At 46.9% G+C, this 17180-nt stretch overlaps 1 protein-coding gene across 1 annotated transcript in view; it reads left to right on the top strand.

Moving 5' to 3' along the window:
- The first annotated feature begins 13936 nt into the window (after window positions 1-13936).
- NUP210 (nucleoporin 210) overlaps window positions 13937-17180 on the top strand; it is a 108669-nt gene continuing 105425 nt past the window's right edge. The window contains exon 1 of the mRNA XM_036870138.1: window positions 13937-14177. Within this exon, the coding sequence (XP_036726033.1) occupies window positions 14005-14177 (173 nt within the window). The 5' untranslated portion in view covers window positions 13937-14004. The remainder of the gene's footprint in view (window positions 14178-17180) is intronic.

Below are 17180 nucleotides of genomic sequence, written 5' to 3' on the forward strand. Positions count from 1 at the left end.
AAGGATGTAGAGAAATTGGACCCTCATACATTGCTGGTGTGAATGTAAAATGATGCAGCCTCTGGGGAAAACATTATGACAGTTCCTCAAAAAATTTAACATAGAATTACTATATCCAGCAATTCCACTTCTGAGTATACGTCCAAAGCAATTGAAAGCAGGGTTTCAAGAGATAGTTTTACACCTGTGTGCCAGTAGTACTCTTTGCAATAGCTAAAAGTTAGAAGTAACCCAGGTGTCCAGAAACAGATGACAGATAAACAAAATGTGGTCTCTGCAGACAACGGAATATTGTTCAGCCTTAAAAAGGAAGGAAATTCTGATGCATGCGACAACATGGATGAACCTTGAGGACATTATGCTCAGTGAAATAGGCAGTCACAAAAAGACAAATACTGTATAATTCCACCTATATGTGGTACCTAGAGCAGTCAAATTCATAGAGACAGAAAGTAGAAAGGTGGTTGCCAGGTGCTCAGGGAGAGAGGAATGGGGAGTTAGTGTTTGTTGGGGACAGAGTTTCAGTTTTGGAAAATGAAAAGAGTTCTAGAGATGGATGGGGGTGATTGTTGCACAACAATGTGAATGTACTCATGCCACTGAACTGTACACTTAAAGATGGTTAAGAAGATAATATCTGTTATGTGTATTTACTGTGATGAAAAAGAAAATTAAAAAGCTATCCAGAAAATCTCAAAAATATTTGAAAATCAAACCACCTACTTTTAAATAAGCAATGAACAATGGGAAGTAAAATGAACAGGGGAAGTTTCAAAATATTTTCAACTGGATGAGAGTGAAAACACAGCAGTTCATAATTTGTGGGAAGCCCAGAAACCAGTGCTTGTGGGAAATTAGTAGCTCTTATGATGGTTAATTTTTATGTGTCAGCTTGACTGGGTCCCAGGGGCGCCTGGGTCTCTGCGTGAGGGTGTTTGTGGATGAGATTAACGCCTGAATCGGTAGACTGAGTAAAGTGAATTGCCCTCCCTAATGCGGTCCAGTCAGCTGAAGACCCGAATAGAACAAAAAGGCTGAGTAAGAGGGAATTTCCTTGGCCTGAGTGCTGAGCTGAGACTTGGGTCCTCTCCTGCCCTTGGGCTGGAACTTAGCCCATTGGTTCTGCCGGTTCTCAGGCCTTCGGACTTGGGCTGGACCACAGCATTGGCCCTCCTGGGTCTCCGGCTTGCTGACCACAGATGTTGGGATTTGTAAGCCTCATTAACCATGTGAATCATTCCTTGTAATAAATCTCTTGAGGGACTTCCCAGGCGGTCCAGTGGTTAAGACTTTGCCTTCCAGTGCAGGGGGTGCGAGTTCGATCCCTGATGGGGGAACTAAGATCCCATATGCCTCGCGGCCAGAAAACCAAAACATAAGACAGAAGCAATATTGTAACAAATTCAATAAAGACTTAAAAAAAAAAATGGTCCACATCAAAAAAAATCTTTAAAAATAAATGAATAAATAAATACGTAAATAAATAAATAAATCTCTTGAAACGTACACATGCATGAACATCCTATTCTGGTTCTCTGGAGAACCCTGATTAATACAACTCTAAGCAGTTGTGTCAGGAAAGAGTAAAGGTGCACAATCAGCTCCCTCAGGACAGAAAGGAAGTCGAGGTGACTTGGCCAAGGCCGTAGTGAAGGATCCAGGACTGGGGTGCAGACCGCCAGGCTCGGAGTGGCGTCAGGTCCTCACCCTCAAGCTGAGCTGTGTCTCGGCATCCCCTCGTCCCGCGGGCCTGTGTCAGGAGTGTAGAGGACAAGCAGTGGGGCGAGGGCCGTGTCAGGGTCATCCTCAGTGGTGCTCCCGAGGGGAGAGTTTAGGTCGATGGATGGAGGGAAGCTTTGGGAAGGCAGATCCTGGATTGAGTGGGGCAGAAGGAGGAAGCAGCCAGCTTAGGTGGTGATGAATCCTTCATCCCTGGAGGTGCTATAGCTTGTCTCTGCTCACAGTCAAAACCTATCATTCATGTTCGAACCAGGATTCCATGGACACTTGTCGAGAAGCTAGCATGTTCTGCCTAATCTATCATGTTTCTTTAAAAAATGATTATTATTCACAATTTTCCGATCATTGGTCTAAAGACCATGAAGCTATTTTAAGCAGGAACGTGGTGCATTTCCCTGACTGAAAAGAAATAATTACTATGTATAAAATAACCAACAAGATCCTACTGTATAGCACAGGGAACTATATTCAATATCTTATAAAACATATAATGGAAAAGAATCTGAAGATATATATATATATATATATCTATGTGAGCCACTTTGCTATACACCTGAAACATTGTAAATCAACTATACTTCAATAAAAAATATAAATACATGAATAAACAAGATCAGATTTTTTAAAAGAGAAATAATTAAACCAACTAACAAAATGCTCTTGTCCTTGGGTGTGTGGAGCGTTCTAACCTCACCTCGATCGCAGCCCCCAAATACAGGAACATGCACTGGGGCCAAGGTCTCGGTCAGACACAGTGGCGTCATGGGGCACCTCACTCTGCGTCTCTGGGTCTCAGTGTCCTCGCCTGTAAGATGAGAGTGAGCATAAAAGCGTGCAATTGCTGGGTCTCTTGAAAACACTTTCCCAATTCCTGTGTCTTGTGCTTTGATATTTAGTGAGGATGGAAAGATCACAGTTGACAATGGCATCTGGAAAGCTAACAGCTGAGGTGCAGGCAGGGTGTCATTTTCTTCTGCCCAGGAAGAAAAGAACCTGATATTTGAAGCCCAAGTTTCTCAGGATGTCAACTCTTTAGCATCCAAATGCAGCCCATTTTTGCTGAAAGACACACACAGTTCTGTGCCAGGCGAACGTCTCATCCCACCTCAGGGATGAAAATTGGCATTGGAAAACAACAGAGCACTTCGCAGCAGCTCCTTTTAAATCTCTTTTAATGACTAATATCCTCATTTTGGGGTGTCCCTGAACTGACCTGAGCAAAATCAAACTGAGACTAATTAGTGTGGAAGAGATAACACAGATGGGTTCAGTTCCTGTTCTCATGGACACCTCACACTCAAAGTAAGAAAGAAACAGGAAAATAATTCTCATTTTTAAAAAAACATGTCAGGACTTTCCTGGTGGTCCAGTGGTTAAGACTCCGTGCTCCCAATGCAGAGGGCCCGGGTTCAATCCCTGGTCAGGGAACTAGATCCCACACGCCACAACTAAGAGCCCGCATGCTGCAACTGAAAAAAAAAAAAAAAAGATTCCGCATGCCACAGCTAAAGATCCCGCATGCCGCAATGAAGATCTCGCATGCCACAACTAAGACCCAGTGCAGCCAAAATAAATAAATAAATATTTTTCAAAAAACAACAAAAAAACCCCACATGTCATTAGAAATATCCTTAGCACTGGACTGGATGTCAGGAGAACTGGGTTTTTAGTGTTATTCTACCAACCAAGTGATCATGTGACCTTTTAGAAGCCACTGGCCTTGCTCAGTTTCCAGATCTGTGAAATGGGGTTGGTTTTACTTGCCTACTATGAAATAATAGGAAATGTGTAATTGGTCTCTGCCCCCAGTTCGTGGCATAGAGCTCCTAAAGCCCTTTTAATTTCCTAAATGATAAAAGTACTAGGAGCATCATTAGTTCTAATATTTGGTCCTTAACCCTGGATCCTTACACAGAGCTCTTAAATCCCTTGGGATTCCCTGGCTGATAGGAGGGTCTTTTGTTCTAATGAAGTGAAGAGAAGTTGGATTTAGTGTCACAAACTTATCTTTTTTCCATGAGATAATAATGGTAGGAGAGAAAGTAAGAAATCTCAAATAAAGATGATTTCTGCTGTTGGGACCCAGGGCAGGCCACCCCCAAATATGCCTTAATGGCATAGTAACTATTTCGAATTAAAGTTACTTAAGAGATAGCTGATACAAGAGGGGCACTGTGACCCTCCTGTCTTCCTGAAAGCAGGAAATAAATCTCTCATGTGAAAGGTCCACTCTCTGCACTTGGAGGTAGAAGGACACCCTTATTGCCAGAAACAGGGAATTCAGGGCCATGAGTCTATACAAACAACCTGTTACTTCTTTAATTTTAACCACCCCAAACCCAAACCCTGTTTAGAGTCTTCCCTAATTAAGTACCCAAAGCCTAAGTTTCTTTTTCCTGTCAATTCCTCTCAAATTTATTGTTTCTTTGTCTAAAAAATATAAAAGCTGCTTGCTTTGGCCACTTCTTAGGTCCCTATGAACCTAAGGGACCTAAGGTTCATGAATTTCTAGGTTTCATAAATTTCTATGAAACCTCTATGAGCACGAATTAAAATTTATTTCTTTTTCTCCTGTTCATGTGTCTTGTGTCAATTTTATTATTAGTTTCCCTCCGGACACTGCCTTTCTCAATCCTACAAGAAGCATTCAGGGCCCACAGGATAAAAATGGCAGGAAAGACACCCTCCCCCCAGTTAATTAAATCTTGAGCTCATTTAAGTTTCTTATGGGTGCAAAACCACAAAACCTAAATTATCCAGTCAAGTCAGGTTATGACTCAAGGACATTATAGTTCGTCACAGTCTAATGTGTACCTTTGTGATGCAAATGTTGTGATATTGTCAACAGTTTAGCTAAACTTACCTGGCTGATGGGTTAAATGATTAAGTAAGCCTGCTCCGTGGGCAGGGAGACTGGAGCATCACACAGAAAGTCGCCCTTCCTCTGACAGGCGTCTCAGGTGGAGGGCAGACAATCTGAGGACTGCTGCAAGGTTGACAGAATAACTGTGGCTCCCCCTTCAGTGAACATATGGGAAGTTATGGAAAAAAAAAATTCCTCTTGATCACTGCGTTGGCGAAGCTGTGCGTGAAATGAGTTTCCTAACGTGTATTGGTTTCTTGGGTGTGAATTTTTTTTTTTTATGTATAATGTAAAGCTGGCTGGGGTGTACAAAAGGGAGTGGTGGGAACTGTGGCAAACAGGGGAGGTCACGAATCCTTCTTTTAAAAGTGGCTGCCACTCATCTCCAGCATGTCATTGCCGTGTGGAAATATGAGCCCAGTGTTGCCAGCACTTCTGATGTTTTGAAAGAAATTATAAATCTAGATTTTATATAAAATAGCCTGACTTTTAAATATTGGGAAACAATTCAAATTAAAGAAATCTGGGGGCTTCCCTGGTGGCGCAGTGGTTGAGAATCTGCCTGCCAATGCAGGGGACACGGGTTCGAGCCCTGGTCTGGGAAGATCCCACATGCCGCGGAGCAACTAGGCCCGTGAGCCACAACTACTGAGCCTGCGTGACTGGAGCCTGTGCTCCGCAACAGGAGAGGCCGCGATAGTGAGAGGCCCGCGCACCGCGATGAAGAGTGGCCCCCACTAGCTGCAACTAGAGAAAGCCCTCGCACAGAAACGAAGACCCAACACAGCCAAAAATAAATAAATAAATAAAAATTAAAAAAAAAAAGAAATCTGGGTAGTGTTTTTTGTCCGATGGTTAGTAGGGCCTCCTTGTGGAGTGAATACTTGACCACTTACTGTGCTAAGCACTGTCCTAATGCTACATGTGTTATTAATGGAATCTTTGTGCCTTAGATACCATGAGGAGCTCCATGTTATCAATGAAGGTGTAACTAACTTCTCAGGGCCACGCAGCCAGTAGGGAGCAGAGCCAGCCTCTGACCAGCATTTGTAAAGGCCTCAAAGCCAGCTGTGCCCAAGGTGGGCAGGGGGGCCTCCTGCAGCATGAGGGTGCATTGTCCACAGAGATTTTGAAAACAGTAACAAGATGGACTGAAGCTTGTCTGGTTTTTATGACCATCACAGGCAGTATTAAATAATGTCAGTGATAAAATACACACTGTGTATTTATTATTTAGCACACAGGGATAAAATAACAAATCCCTGCAAACTTCTGTAGGTTTAAGTTCTAAAGAATTGCTGTGGCTACTATTAAGGGGTTTTTAAAATTTTTTTTTTTTTTTAACTGTGGTAAAATTCACATAACATAAAGTTTACCATCTTAATCATTTTTAAGTGTTCAGTTCATTAGCATTAAGTATGTGTGTGTGTATATATATATATATATATATATATTTAAATTGGAGTATAGTTGCTTTACAATGTTGTGTTAGTTTCTGCTGTACGGCAAAGTGAATCAGCCACACATATACATATATCCCCTCTTCCTTGGATTTCCTTCCCATTTAGGTCACCACAGAGCATTGAGTAGACTTCCCTGTCATTAGCGTTACATATATTAACATTATTTTACAATCAATCTCCAGGCATTTCATCTTGCAAAACAGAAACCCCATACCCATTAAATACCACCTCTCATTCCCCCTCCCCTAGCCCTTGGCAACTGTAGGGGAGGAATATTTTTCCTCTACCCTTCTAGGTTCTTTTGGCTGGTGTATTCATTAAATTGACATATGACAGGTTAACAGGAGAAAAACAAATTTATTGTCGTACTTACGGGAGCCTCACATAGACAATGAGAGGTCCCAAGACAGTCAGGCAATGGAGGCTTGTGTGCCGGCTGAGCTAAGGTGAAGGGCTAGGGCTCTGGGGCTCCAGGGGGAGGAAGACAAGTCACAGGAAGCTGGGAAGAGCAAGTGCTCGGTGAACACAGGTTTGTCAGGCCCTGCAGGACGATAGGGTCAGGCCCTGCCAAACGCCCAGCTCACCACGCCAGCCCACACTCTGTGGTTATCTCTGGTGGCAGCTCTCTTCCCGGACCATGCCTTCTAATTCTTTTAGGCAGTTAAGGGAGGTACACAGCTCTTCCTGAGTCTTTTGGGCCATGACTGTCTTCAGTTCAGAATGATCCACATGCGAGAGTGGCCCGTTTTGGGGTGGCATATTCTGCTCCCCTTCCCAGCTACCGTCTTTCTGTCTCTATGAATCTGACTACTCTAGGGACCTCATATAAGTGGAATTTTTTTCCATTTGTCTTTTTGTGACTGGCTTATTTCACTGAGCATAATATCCTCAAGGTTCATCCATATCGTATCATGTGTCAGTACTCCCTTCTTCAAGGCTGAATAATATTCCATTGTGTGTATACATCACATTTTGTTTATCCATTCATCTGTTGATGGATGCTTGGGTTGCTTCTATCTTTTGTCTGTTGTGAACAGTGCTGCTATGAACATATCTCTTTGAGACTCTGCTTTCAATTGTTTGGGTTCCATAAGTGGAATTACTGGATCATATGGTAATTATATATGTTTTTGAGGAACCTCCATACTGTTTTCCATAGTGGCTGCACCATTTTACATTCCCACCAACAGTGCACAAGGGACCCTATTTCTCCACATCTTCATAACATGTTATCTGGTTTTGCCTTTTTTAAAAAAAAATAGTAGCCATCATGATGGGTGTGAGATGAGATGAAATCTCATGCAAAAATCATTTGCATTTCCCTAATGATTATGATGTTGAACATCTTTTCATGTACCTATTGGCCATTTGTATATCTTCTTTGGAGAAATCTATTCAAGTCCTTTGCCCATTTTTTTTTTTAAATCAGGTTATTTATATTGGTGTGGAGTTGTAGGAGTTCTTTCTATATTTGGATATTAGCCCCTTATCAGATATGTGACTTGCAAATGTTTTCTCCCGTTTCACAGGTGGCCTTCTAACTCTATTGATTGCATCCTTTGATGCATAGAAGTTTTGAAGTTTGATGTGGTACTATTTATCTATTTTTACTTTGGTTGCCTGTGCACTGTTGAATTTTAATAACATATAAACTTTAAAATTACACACTTTAAAAATGTATGCTTTAACACACAATGTACTCTACATGGATGTTAATTCTGAAAACTCTGTTACACAGTTGGCCCCATACATATGGATTTGTGTTTGTTTCCAGAGTAACTTTTGGAATCCTGTGAATTTGCCTCAGACACAGTTCTTGTCTCCAGCCCCCACCACGGTACACATTTCTGTGCCTAAACAGTAGATTCGAAATGATCAATGATGGCACCGTGATTGTCAAGACAGAGAAAACAACTCGTGTTATTGTTATTCAGCCATCCTATGAACCCACTTATGATTCTTACCTGGTTTAAATTTTAAGACAGTGAAACGGAGTGCAAACTGTAAGGGGTAATATTTTTGTTGCTTAAGTGCAAATCTTACCTTCTACTTGAACTATTTTACTGAATTTTCATATTAGATTAAGAATAAAAATCTCTTTTTTGTTGCTATTCTCATTTATTAAATGGACCAGTACACTCTGATATTATTTATTATTGCGACAGGCCAATATGTCAGTATAAGTTTTTTAAAAATACATTAATGTCATTAAAAATTATTAATCTATTACCTTTCCCTTTTTGGCTATTAAGTAATATTTATTTTATTTTTTTAATTAAAAACTTGCTTTTGCTGGCTTGCTTGTATATACAAAGCTCAAACAAGTTTTAAAAAGTTATTTTTTCCCAGCCATTATTATGTTGCATTTAATGTTTTGTTTTTTTTTTTTTTGCCACACCACATGGCTTGTGGGATCTTAGTTCCCCGACCAGGGATTGAACATTGAACCCAGGCCCATGGCAGTGAAAGCGCCCAGTCCTGACCACTGGACCGCCAGGGAACTCCCTCATTTAATGTTTATTACAGAAAATAATTTTTTCTTATAAAGGAGTATTAAAAGAAATCTTCCTCCCTAAGGGGTTTGATGAGCTAGGTATGACACTGGAGGTATGAAATAGGTGTGTCCAGACTGGAGGAGAGGGCCTGGGAGGTAGGAGGAAGAGGTGATGCTGTGTGGGAAGTCGGGACACCGGGAAGGGCCTGAGCACCATGGAAGGAGTTTGGACTCTTCTGCCAAAGGCATCTGGGAGGCTCTGGAGGGTGGGCCAGGGGGGCGTGTGCTGCGTTGTGTGGACGCCTCTGGCACCAGTGTGAGCTACCTGGCGGGGAGGTGGGGGGGGGGCCCATTTGGGGAGCCAGGAGTGGGACGTACCCTCCTCCAGTTCTGGTGGCCTAGTGATGTCTGAGGACTCCTGTGTGTCCCTCCAGGGCTTCTGGTGCCAGGCTTAGCCGGCTGGGGTAACACACGTGCCGGAACTTCTAAGGGGGCCTGACGGTATGAAGCTGCAATCAGCTTATCCTGCAGCCACTGTCCCATAGCGATGCCTTTGGGGACGAAGGGAGTAGGTGGGTGAGGGTGAGGGGTTCAGTGGTCCAGGGGCAGCTAACTGGCCGAAGCAGTCCCTGACTCCGGCAGAGGATGGACGTGGCAAGTGGAAGAAAACCGTCCTGAGTGAGAGTAAAAGCACAAATAGAAAATAGATCCTGTGAGCACGCATGTCTGCGCATTGATAAAAAGCAGCGATTTCTGTAATTAAATGGCGCCATTATCTTACACAAGATGAAGTTTTGGAAAGCATTCTGCCAAGGCTGAAACTGTTCCAATGCTCCCAGACTTTTTCTTATCTTTTATTTCCCCAAACGTCGAGGTTTCCAGCCCGGAGACAGTGCTGAAGGCCCACAGAGGGAACCCCTTTCCTCAGTCCCCAGGGACCGTGACCAGACGGTAGCTGCAGCCTTGTGCAGCAGGGAAACCACTGCTGCTGGGCTGGGTCCTGCATACGGGGGTGTGCTGGGTGTGAGTGAGGGTGCTCTAAAGAAAAACTTTCACTCCAGCAGAAAGGGGCAACACAGACAATGCCAGGAGGGAAAGAGCGCTGAAGGGGGAACCTGGACATTAAAAGCTCATTTCAAGCCATTGCAGTGTGTGAACCTTACGTGGATCCTGATTCTGAAAATACAAACTGTGAAAAAAAAGCTGTGATGTTTATGAGACAGTTGGAAGTTTGAACTCTGGATATTTTATGACTGAGGAATTACTGTTCATATTTTAGATGCGATAATAGTATTGTGGTTAGAGTGTACATCTAAAACGGTCCTTATCTTTTAGAGATAGGATGTCTCAGATTTGTTGCAAAATGATACAGGTGAGGGCTGGGGTTGGCTGCAGGCGCATGGTCACGGGACTGGACGGTCATGCCTGGGGCTTCATTATACTATTCTATCAACTACTGTGAATGCTTGAGCTTCTCCACTGCACAATTTTAAAAATATATTTGTTGCAAAAAGATGGTAGATAGGTTCTAATATGACAACATGCCACTAGGAATAGTTCCTTGCCTTTGAAATTCCTTCTCAACCCTTATTCGCTCAAGAAGAAAGGCCCCTATCGTCCAGTGCTTGGTCCTCTCCCGCTGAATGGTGAGAACAGGCCTTGGGCTCTGAGCCTTTGGCAGGAAACAGTGTCTCCTTGTAACTTAATGGCATCCCTTTGTTTCGTTGTATTTATTTTATGGCTACTTCTATTTTGGCAACAGATACTGTTTTTCTACTTACCAGAGTGACAAAGTTTCCTTTTTAAATATATGTAAACACTTTGATTTAAAGACAAATAGGAAATAACAGCACAGATGGTACTCAGATACTGTAAGGTTTTTCCGAGTGGTAGGAAATGCCGAGAGCGTGGAAGTCACCGAGAGAAATCATTTTCCTATCTCATTTTATTTATCAGGTAGACGAATCTGGGGTCCCTTCATCCCCGAGGGTCTCTGTGCCTGGGGCAGCATGGCCTTCTCAGGCCATGCCCACTGTCTCCTTGAATCTCAGATAAAGCACTTGATACCCAGAGAAGGCGCCCAAAGGCAGGGAAGGAGGGTGCTGCATGGACCCCGGGGCCCTGACATGGTCCCTTACCAGGTTCACTGGCAAGTGAAAACGGGAGGGGGGACAGAGTTAAGGACAATATAAAGGGAAACATCTCAAATGGGAAAATGTTCTATCCATCATTTTGTTGCTTCCCATTCGTAGTTTTTTGCTAGGGAAATTTCCTGACTGCCTTAAATTAAGCATACAGGTGGTCAGCAAGCTGTGTCCACCAGGATTACTTTGTTAGGCCTGTTTGTATGTTTGCTTTTTTGTTTGTGTAATTAAACTTTTTTCTTTTTAGATAACTGTAGATTCACATGCAGTTTTAAGACATAGAGGGCTTCCCTGATGGCGCAGTGGTTGAGAATCCGCCTGCCAATGTAGGGGACACGGGTTCGAGCCCTGGTCTGGGAAGATCCCACGCAACTAAGCCCGTGCGCCACAACTACTGAGCCTGAGAAGCCCGCACACTGCAACGAAGAGTAGCCTCCGCTCTCCGCAACTAGAGAAAGCCGGTGCGCAGCAACGAAGACCCGACACAGCCAAATACAAATAAATAAATAAAATTGATTCTTAAAAAAAAAAAAAAAAGACATAGAGACATATTTAAGACATACAGAGAGACTCATGCACCCTTTTCCCAGTTTCCCCCAATGGTGACTGCTTGCAAAACTATAGGACACACAGGGAACTATATTCAATATCTTGTAATAACCTATAATGGAATAGAACCTGAAAAAAAATATATATAAATGAACCACTTTGCTGTACACCTGAAATTAACACAACATTGTAAATCAACTATACTTCAATTAAACAACAAAAAAACCCATAGGACAACATTGCAACCAGGATTTACCATAGACACAGTCAAGACATAGAACATTTCCAGCTGCACAAAGATTTCACATGTTGTCCTTTTATAGCCACTTCACCCCCCACCCCTACCCCGTCTGGCCCTCACCCCCTGTCAATCACTCACCTGTTCTCCAGTTCTATAACGTTGCTTTTCAAAAACGTTGTATGAATGGAATTATGCCGTACGTAACCTTTTGCGATTGGCTTTTTTTCCACTCAGCATAGTTTCCTGCAGATTTGAGTTGTCCAGTGTGTCAGCAGTTTGTTCCTTTATTGCCGAGTAGCATTCCATGGTGTGGATGCACCCAGTCTGTTCAACCATCACCTGTGGAAGGACCTCTATGCTGTTTTCAGTTTTGGGTTATTATGAATAAAGCTGCTGTGAACATTTTATGTATGGGCTTTTGTGTAAACATACGTTTTCATTTTCCTGGGATAAATGGCCAAGAGTGTGGATGTTTGTTTTTAATAAATCAATTGCATTCATTTACAATTGAGTTGTTTCATCTACAAATCCACATTACTGATTTCTTCTCAATAATCAGAAGATCTGGAATGATGGGGCCATAGGGACTCATGAGCCTAACAGGCCAGATGGGCCTAAGATCCCTGATACCCTGCCGAGTCCTTTGTATTTATTTACCTGCTGGGCAAGGCTCCTGGTTTGCCAGTTTAAGTGGGCATAATTGGAACATGATAAGTTATATCATGAATTTTAACTGTATACACACAGGTATCTGCTTGTATATGCATAAAATCTGTCTGGAAGTATACACAAGCAGAAAACACTGGTTGCTCTGGGAAGGGTACTGGGTGAGGGGCAGTAAGGGGGTGTCACTTTTACTGTGAGCCCTTTTGAGCCTTTTTTAGCTTAAACCATCTGTTATTTACTAAAAAATGAATCAATAAAATATGCAAGCAAGAACACTAAAAGTTCCTCACAGATAACCTGCTCTGAGGCTGCTTTGTCCATACAACTCTTGTTTCTTTAGACAAGAGAACCCATTGGAACTTCCCCACCCAGGGAAGAGCCCAGCTCCAAGAGATCTTTGGTCTGGGGCCTTTAGGCTTTGAGGGTGATCCCCAAACACCCCTCCTCACCATCCAAAAGCTGGATGACCCCTGAGGGGCACGCTCAGACCATCTGGGCCTCTCTGAAGCCTAGTGAGGTGTCTATGCCCAGCACAGGGGCCACCTCCTCCAAGAAGCCTTTCCCAGCCTGATTGAAATTCAGCTTCTCCCTCCCTCATCAGGCAGGGGCAGCCATGTGCCTATACGGTTACAATCCAGGGCACAATTCCGGGACCCTTCACACAGGCTGGGCCCCTGTGCACTTACCCCGCCTCTTCCTGACCTCCCACTAGGCTGGGCCCTCCCCACAGCAGATTAACATCTTAAAGGCACTGGTGCACAGGGTACCTGCAGAGCTCACCCCCTCCTGTAATTCGTGACAAAGACTACTACAAACCTAGGGCACAACCTGTAAAGTGAATTTAAGATCTAAGATTTCTGCACGCACAATTCAGTGACGCTGAACGTTGCCCCCCCCCCTCGCTGGTGGGGGCGGTGGAGGGGTAGGATGTGCTCTGGCAGCTGCCCTTTAAATCTGCCCTTTGGGTAACCTCCTCACGGCTTCCGGAAGACAGTGGGTGCAGCGCAGAGAAGAAGGACTTTGGGATCTGAGAGCCTCAGTGTTGCCCTTCGTGGCTGCGTGGTCTTCAGGCCAACTCACCCTGTTTCCTCCTGGAGAACTGGGGATCATGACGCCTCCCTGGCAAGGCTTGGAGGAGGCTGAAGGGGGAGAGAGCACCCACAGGGCCCCCAGGGCTTCAGCAGGTCGCTTGCCCTTGCGGAACTGGGCCCCTCTTCTGGATGCCTGGGCCAGGATGCGCTCCGCATTCCAGATTTCCTGGGGGCCTGTTCCTTTGTGTGTTGATGGTCTGAGCTCAAGGTCTCGGGAGCCTGGCGGACTTGTTTGTTGGGCCCTGGCCAGGGTCATTGGCCAGAGACGCTGAACAGGGCCGAAAGAATGGCTGCGGGACGGCTGAGAGGCTCCACATCCGCGTGCAGTGCCGCCCGAGAGTTTGAAACCAAGAGTTTGAAACCAGGGGTACGAGTGTGGAGGCCAGAAAACCGTGCAGGGTTTCCCGCGTGGTCGAGGGGCGCCACCGCCGCAGGGCGCCTCATCCCTTCTCCCCCGCCCACGGTGACTCGGGCGCGCGCCCCATCCCACTCACCCAGGCCCGCGTGGCCCCGGGTGCCCTCCCCAGCCCCTCCCTCCGCCCCGCAGGGCCGGGGGCCGAGGGTGGGAGCCCGGCCCCCTCAGTTCCCGCGCTCAGGTCCCGCCGGGGCCCAGGAAGGGGCCCCAGGCCTCGGCCCTCGCCCCGCCCCCTCTCTCCCTCCCGCGCTTATCACCTGCCGGCCGGGCGCGAGGGGAGCGCGCGCGCGTGCGCGTGCGGCCGGGCTCCGGGTCGCGGGAGGTGAAGCGCGGCGAGGATGGCGGCACGGGGCCGGGGGCTGCGGCCGCTGCTGCTCGCGCTCTCGGGGCTGCTGGCGCTGGGCCCCAGCGCGCGGGCGGCCAAGCTCAACATCCCCAAGGTGCTGCTGCCCTTCACGCGGGCCACGCGCGTGAACTTCACGCTGGAGGCCTCGGAGGGCTGCTACCGCTGGTGAGGCGCGGCCAGGCGCGGGGCCGGGGTGGGAGGCAAGCCTCGGGCGCGGGCGGCCGGGCTGGCGCGCTGCAGGTGCGCGGGCGCGGGGAGGAGGCCGCGGCCCCGTGCGGGTCCGGCGGGGCCTGCGGCGCGCGGCCTTCGGGCCGGGCCGGCGCCAGGAGGCCGGGAGCCGCGCGCCCCCAGCAGGCCCGCGCAGCAGGTGCGCCGGCCTCGGCGGCCGGGCGGCCACTGGCCTGGCGGCTGGTCGCGCGTGACCCGGCGGCGTGCGCGTGGGTCGCCCCCACTGCGCATGGCGGCGTCCAGGCCTCCGCGCGCTCTGGCGGGAGGGGGCCCGCCAGGGAGGTGGTGCGGGCGGGAGCCCTGCTGTCGGCGGGACTGGCGGAGGGCGTGCGGCTGGCGCGGCGGAGGGCCCGCGAAGGCCTGCCCGGCCCGGGGCTTCCGGAGGGACCTTCTGCCGGAGGGAGAGGGTCGCACCGGCGCTGCTGGCCCGGGATGTGCGTCCACGTGGTCGCACGCCTTTCTCGTCCAGGCTCCGGAAGAGGTGGTCAGGGCCCTGCAGAGCCCTAGGCTGGGGACGCCGCTTTCCGGAGCTTGGTGACCGGGACTCATCCCTGGCGCCGGACTGGTGTGGGAATTAGGCTTGTGGAGAAGTGGGGAAGGTGTGTGTGGAGTCGAATCAGTCGTTCAGCGTCTTTGGGAGGAACGTAAACCTTTGATGAAAGGTCTTTCGGAGGAAACCCTAAGTGTTTAGCAGATGATGCACCTGTTTTACAGATGAGAGATGCAAGGGAATGGTTGGTGGTTCACCCCAGGTTGCCCACAGAGCAGGGTTGCCTTGATCCCTAGCTTCCTGGGGGGACTCAGGAGTTCTGCACCTTTTGTGGGGGATGTGATCTGGGAACCCCAGGAACTAATGAAACTAGAGGTCCGCCCCACCTCACGGTAGCTGGGTGATGTGGTCCAGCCCTTCTTCCCTCCTTCAGATGGAGAAGCAGCAGCCTGAAGCGGCCTCGGGGCTCCACCCCGAGCAGGTTCATTCCTAGCAGCCTAGCAGGGTGCAGGCGGTGCTGGGTGTGACCAAGGCCCTACCACACCTCCCCGCCACCTTGCTGGAGATGAAAAGGAAGGGGTGCCCCCCGCCACGCGCTACACCCTTGCTCCTCCCTTTGGTTCCCTGTTTCAAGGCTAGACAGTGTAACAGCGTGTGATCATAGTACAGAGAGTCCAGCGTGTGTTAAGTCTGTTTGCATAGTCATCCGTGCACATCCGCGAGCCTGGTGCCGGAGCTCAGACTACCTTCTAGCTTATGTGCATGACTAGTACCTATTTGTGTTCTGAAGGTCACCTCCTGAAGTAAGGACAGGCCACGTCAGACAAATGCATTTTGGGTTTAGCGCCTGCCTCCTCTGGAGGGTCGTATTTCTGGCTTGATATCACATCTTCTCTTTACTTTTCTTCATCCCTGTCCAGGGCCCTGTCTGGTGTGGGGAGATCACCTGTTAGTCCACACTTTGCAGGTGATCGTGTTCCTTCTCTGGTTGAAGTTGTTCTCTTGATATGGGGGGCAAGAAAGAGGAAGCTGACTATTAAAAACAGCTGGCTTCAAATGAATCCGTTTGGGTGTATTTGTATGCTACTTCCTCTGAGATTCTAGAGTTGTTTTTTGTTTCTGAAGTAACAACTTTTTTTTTTTTTTTTCTAACTGCATTTTCTTTTCTGAGAAGAGCTGGTGGATTTTAATTTACTTGTATAGTTTCTGAGGAGGAAGGGAAAAAACATTCCTGATCACTGATGCATCAGAGGGATGCTCAGTATCTTATAACTTGTTTTGAATCTGATCCATAGCGTTTATTGCAAATGTGTAATTGCTTACCTTAAGGGTCTTGGAGGTGTTTGGTGGTTATGATTTTCCCCTTAACTTCACAGGAAAAGCTTCTGTCAGTCAAGCATTGGAAATGTTTTCCTTATTTTTAGTTTTCTGTTCCTAATTCAGTCAGGTATTGCTTTAGTTTTTGAAGAGTTCCCTCTGGAGTTTTTTTTGTTTTTGTTTTTTAATTATTTATTTATTTTTGTCTGTGTTTGGGTCTTCGTTTCTGTGCGAGGGCTTTCTCTAGTTGCGGCAAGCGGGGGCCACTCTTCATCGCGGTGCGCGGGCCTCTCACTATCATGGCCTCTCTTGTTGCGGAGCACAGGCTCCAGACGCGCAGGCTCAGTAGTTGTGGCTCACGGGCCTAGTTGCTCCGCGGCATGTGGAATCTTCCCAGACCAGGGCTCGAACCCGTGTCCCCTGCATTAGCAGGCAGACTCTCAACCACTGCGCCACCAGGGAAGCCCCCCTCTGGAGGTTTAAGAGTGGGCCTGAAGGCAAGCTTTCTATCTGCATTCATCTATACCTGGGAGGAAAATAGCCCCTTCACCCAAGGAGTTCATTGTGAAGTCTGTGAGGTGAAGAACAGAGAAAATGAAAACCTTTCTGGACCATGGGGGAATTTTTGCTCATCCTTTGACTTTTCGGCCAAGCTCCCACTTTACTGGAATCACTGCGTGCCTGAGCCCCAGGGGCTTTAAGTCTACTTTTCCTGTTTCTTGATTTTATAGCATCAAATAATCAGGCAATTTTAAGGTCAGGGGAACTGTAGAGAGCATCAGGTTAAAACTGTTCACATTTCAGTCGGAGCCTCAGAGAGGGCAGTGCTCTGGGGGACGCGTATAAGTAGTGACGGTCTTGAGTTTGGGACTCTGCCCCCTGTTCCACCTCTTTCAGGGGTTTGCAGCCTCTGGCGAATTGGCCAGACCTGATTGAACCCCTCCAGTCACACTGAGGGATTGCTGGTTATGTGGCAAACTCCTGATTCTTTTTTGATATTTCATGTTATTGAAAGGGCTCCAAAGCATCTTTCATTAGCTTCTTTTTAAGGCATCCTGTACATAAATGACACGAGAGAGAAAGTTGGGAAAAGGGAGGAAAAGAGAAGTATCCCATAATCCTTTTTTTTTCTT

Source organism: Balaenoptera musculus, chromosome 11, assembly GCF_009873245.2.
Source record: "Balaenoptera musculus isolate JJ_BM4_2016_0621 chromosome 11, mBalMus1.pri.v3, whole genome shotgun sequence".
Taxonomy (NCBI): Eukaryota; Metazoa; Chordata; class Mammalia; order Artiodactyla; family Balaenopteridae; genus Balaenoptera; species Balaenoptera musculus.